The following is a 5,023-nucleotide window of genomic DNA, read 5'->3' as shown; positions in this document are numbered from 1 at the left end:
AGGAGACAGCTTGACTTACTGGCATCTTCTTCACCAAGCAATTTTCACCATCCATTTTCAATTTTTCACCACTCATCCTTAATTTTACTGTATTGAAAATATTATTGAGCAACAGACAAAAAGAAAATAATGCAGTAACTTTAAATAGAAAGAGCCTGCATGAGTGCCTCTCTGCCAAACCCAACCCTTTTACCCAAATAGCAATTAATCTTCAATGCAGAAGGAATTTTATTTTATTTTCCCTTTTTTTATATTACGGTTAGAGCTGGAGTTAGGCATGCAAAGTGGGAATTCAATCCCATTGGAAGATGAAGGTACATTGCTCATATATGGTTACAAGCACGGAAACATAATAATTCATCATAATACTAATAAAAAAAATTTTTGAAAAGGGAAATTAAGTTGGATGGGAATTTAGATAAGGGTTAACAAGAAGGATGAGGAAAAGGAAATCATCATAACTCTCAACTATGTTATTGCTAATAGCCTCTTCATTTTCTTGAGCTTGCTTTCTTTCTTTAAATTACCCGTTGGAGTAGAAGAGGGAGTTCGACGACGTAGCTGTGCCGCTGCGGTGGCGGAAGCAATCAAGTGAGATTCTCGGCGGGGAGATCGCCACCGTCACCGATGAAGAGTGTTGGCCGGATTCCGGCGGTGACCCTGCAAAATTGATTATGTGATTGTGAAAAAGATTGGATTTTTTGAGGAGGGTTAGTTGTGGAAAGATGTTTAATTACTTGCTAGGTTTTCAGAGGCGGAGGAGATTTCGGGGTGGGATTTTTCGTGGTTGTTTTGCTGGGATTTGCGGCGGCGGCGGTTGTGGTCGGCGAGCCTCTTGCGGCAGCTTCTCTTGCCGTTGTCGAATTCCGACAGCAGGTGGAATCTGAAATTGGAAAGTTTTAAAAATACTAAAAATTAGTACAATGGGAGATTCGGTTTGGTACGTTATCCGAAAATCAAGAACTCGGTGTTGGAGTTGAAGAGAAACAACGTTAACTGCTCATCATTTAAAGCCGCAAAAGAGATTCAACAAATTCGCAACAAATCCGTGCATATACGAAACTGGAAAGTGGGGGGGAAAATGTAGTAATAAAATAAACCACAATTAATATATTTACGGACGGGAATGCCCTCGGGATCTCCCCACGTACGGCGCTCAATGATTAAGCGTCCCGGGAGGGCAGTTTCGTCCATTTGGTAAGGAAGAAGAAAATGCACCCAACCTGCTGCATTGCTGGCAGAAGCGCTGGGTGAGGCCGGCAGCGATGACGGTGGCGGCCTTGGAATGGAACTCGCAGACCTTGTGGCGGCGGTGGTAGTGCTTGGCGTGGGTGAGGTCGGCGTTGCAGCCTTCCGCCTGGCAGCGCGGCGAGTTGGCCGAACCGGGCTCCAAAATCCTGGACCGGTGGTAGAGGCGGTTCACGAAGTCGTCTTCCGAGGAGGCGAAGTAGGTCCGGCCGCCGAGGTTGAGGCCGATTCTGCTATTGTACTCGGCGTTGAAGTCGAAGGCGCCTCCCACAGGCTCGCTCTTGGGCACCACCGAGTAAGCCGGTTCGAGCGTCAGCATTGATGGATGCGGCGGCGCGTATGAGGCCGCGGCGCCGCTGTAGAAGGCGGTGAAGTGGGTGTTTGGGGAAGGGGTATGGAAAGGGAGGTGGTGGTTGACGGCGGCGGAGAAGTGGGGTTCCGGGTTAGCGAAATTGGCGGGCGGGTCGGAGAAGGAGTGGGAAGGGTAAGGGTCGAAAACCGGGCGGTTCGGTTCGGGATCCGGACCGGGTTCTTCGGCATTGAGCATGATCGATGATGTGTTCCCCCAGCCATAGTCCAACATTGCTTGATTTCTGTCAGCCCCACCTTCACTGTTGAGTTTCAAAAACTAGCTGTGAGGAAAAGAGAGAGCAGTCAATACATATAGGAGGAATAGGAGAGATGAGATGAAACTGAACATTATCTGAAATCAAGAGAGAGAGAGAGAGAGGGATAAATCTGTCTGCTTTAAAGGGGGAGATTGTGGACAGTACTGCTAAAGCTGTAAAAGAGACTAGCTTTTTATTTTGCCTTGCAAATATGTGTGTGGGTTTTATCTAAGTTGAAAAAGTTATGCTTTATGGTTTAAATTTGTAGTACTAGTTTTGAGTGGGGATTAAGGAAGATGTGGATTGTCGGGTATTGTTGACAGGACTCTTTGAAGCAAATGAAATTGAGCTTCACCTTGCAGAGCTATACAGACTACAATGTGATAAATCAAAAACCTAAATTGGTGTAGTAGTTAATATAGAGGCTAGTGTTTCTTCATTAATCTGGGCAAGGACTAACTCTCCCTCTCTCTCTCTACAAATGGCATCTATTTCAACCAATAGAGTGGAGTAATACTTTCTCTCTCTAGGTGTGTCTGTGAGACTTGAGAGACTCGGACCCTGTTGACTTAGAGTGAGGCGGCTTTGCTCAGATATCAGTTACTTCTACTTAAATGCACTTACTTTTTTACCCACTCCCCATTTCCTTATTTCCACTTTAGCCCCTTCCCCGTATTTGTGAAATTATACACTTTACTATTTTAAATCCATGTAATTTCAATTAAGTATTTTAAACTTCATCTATGTCTTGGTATACCGTCCCATAAAAATATAGACTTTTAGATAATACAAATTCAAATGCACAATTAGTAAAATATAAAAAAGATAATAAAAAATAATTATAGTACTCCCTCCGTCCCCCAACATATATCTCACTTTGACCCGTCACGTGTTTTAAAAAAATTATAGAAAAGTGAATTAAAAAAGTTAGTGGTACATGAGTCTATTTTTTTATATTAGTTTTATCATATAATGTGAATATGAGTACATTACCAAAAGTAGTAAAAGTGAAGTGAGACAATAATAATGGACGGACCAAAATAAAAAAACTGAGACACATAATGGAGTACGGAGAAAGTAATTTTAGTGAAGAACAGACTCACCTTAATAGAGAGAAAAAAAATTATAAAAAATTGAAGGGGTTACTATTTAATTTGGGTCGGTTTAAAATGAAAAGTTCATACTCCACTATTTTTATGGGACGGATGAAGTAAGTAATTCAGAATATATATTTTATTTTAACTTTGTGAAGGAGTAATTCGTTTTTTTTTTCTTTTCTTGGTCGTGGAGAATCTCAAACAAAGCAGCCATTATAGGGTTTAGTGATATGGCCACAACGAGAAAAATAGAGATGAATTAGGAATGGGAGAATTGATCAGAATCGTTTAAAAGGATGAAAAATTGAAACATTATTAAAATATTATTCAAAATTTGGATTTGTGGTGTGTGCGTGTAGGCATATTATTACAAATGATGTGAGAAGCTATAATTATTGATAAATAATTACTTTTCTAAGTTTAGATTGGTCGAATCTAATAATTTGCTAAACCTTCGATTGGTTACTTTCATTTAATATGAATTATAGAAAGTGTATGATAATTCGTGGCGACAATTATAGGTTTCCGCTACAAAGACCATTTTGGTTCCGCGGATTCCAAAGTTAATTAATTTTTTTTCTGTAACGGATAAATTGCATAGTAATAAATTTCGATTTATTCCATTTCTTACAAATATGTTTATTGAATGTTACTATTATTGTCATTATTATTATAGAGCTCGAACTTAAACAAACTACAGTTATGAAGTTTAAATTAGGTGCAATCCACCAGGCTTTTTTAGCTGAATTGCATATCGATACATAATAAAAATGGATAGGAATTAGGTTATAAAATAGGACATATAATAAGTATTACTTAAAAACATCTACGTTGAAAATCACAAAGGTTTGGGTTATGTATTAATCTGTTACAGATCCAAATTATGATAAGGTTAATCCAATGTTTAGTTTAACAAAAATGTTTCACCTAGTATTCAAATTAGGTGTGATTTGATTGAGTATGATATTAAGATATTTTAGCTTTGCAACATATATAGGAGTATGAAAAATAATTTTATGATGCACATTTTATAAGAACGTTATTAAACTGATTTTACGAAACTAGACAACATCTCTCATGTTGTAGAGCTTTCATTCATGTTTTTCGTTGGCTTTGTCGCGATCAACAAGAAACAAGAAGGAAAACAAGATGCGACGCAAGAGTTTACGTGGTTCGGGAAGCAAGATATTCACACACCAAGGCACGAGATGAAGAACAAGTTTACAATGGGAACAAGAATGGATAGTGGCAATGAACACTCTTAATCTAATCTCAAGACTAAGTCACAAGTGTTTCACTCTTCCTAACCTTCTTCTCTTTCTCCCTTTTATCAACTGAAGAAGCTCTCTCCACACACTGAATAAGCCTATATTTTTAGCATCCATCGTCACAACGAAAAATTCAGTATAATTAAAATAAACCTAAATTATTATTATTATTATTATTGTTATTATTATACCATGTGTAGAACTTTAAAGGACAATTAATTAATGTACTTCCTGAATATTATAATTAAGTAAATAAAACCTTGATCAATTAACTTTTTTTCCACCAACTACCTATAACGGATAACCAAATGAAGTTGAACATTTACATATATTTATTATTATTATTATTTTTATTATTACTATTACGATATTAGAATATATTGAATTTGATACAACATGCTCTCTCCAAAATTAAAATGGAACTTAGATACGAATAGGTGCCGAATTTAGTCATTTACGTATAAAATAGTCGTAAGCTCTGTTACATATTACAATGAATCTGTTTAATAAACCAAAATTGTGAATATCTATCTTAGTACATTGAATTAATGGATAATAATTTTACTAAGTACCCAAATTACATAAACTCTTGTCGGTTGGCTGGTAAGGGCATCATTAACCCCGTCCCCATTTCCGGCCCCAAGTCCCCTCCACGTCATCATTCCTCTACAGTTGCGGCCCAGGCCCCAACTGCTGTAACCCTGCAGGTTGCGGCCCGGGCCGCAACTAATAAATGACACTATTCACAACTTCAACCTATTTTATTCGTAAATGCAATACGTTGAACAATTCAAACCGGGAA

General features: G+C 38.1%; 1 protein-coding gene across 3 annotated transcripts; it reads right to left on the bottom strand.

Moving 5' to 3' along the window:
* Positions 1-271: 271 nt before the first annotated feature.
* Positions 272-2,390, bottom strand: LOC121759629 (squamosa promoter-binding-like protein 8). Of its 3 annotated transcripts, none has more exons than XM_042155302.1 (4): positions 2,374-2,390; positions 1,224-1,880; positions 738-883; positions 272-660 (listed from the first exon to the last, which is right to left on the bottom strand). In XM_042155302.1, exons 2-4 carry the CDS (start codon positions 1,829-1,831, stop codon positions 524-526), a joined length of 891 nt encoding a protein of 296 aa, XP_042011236.1. In that variant the 5' UTR covers positions 1,832-1,880; positions 2,374-2,390; the 3' UTR covers positions 272-523. The 3 variants fall into 3 exon arrangements, with proteins under 3 accessions (XP_042011236.1, XP_042011229.1, XP_042011221.1); XM_042155295.1 differs by lacking the exon at positions 2,374-2,390 and adding an exon at positions 2,212-2,322; XM_042155287.1 differs by lacking the exon at positions 2,374-2,390 and having other exon boundaries at positions 1,224-2,015.
* Positions 2,391-5,023: the final 2,633 nt, after the last annotated feature.

This window comes from Salvia splendens, chromosome 2 (assembly GCF_004379255.2).
Source record: "Salvia splendens isolate huo1 chromosome 2, SspV2, whole genome shotgun sequence".
NCBI classification, from domain to species: Eukaryota; Viridiplantae; Streptophyta; class Magnoliopsida; order Lamiales; family Lamiaceae; genus Salvia; species Salvia splendens.
This window is presented reverse-complemented; position numbering and strand designations above follow the sequence as displayed.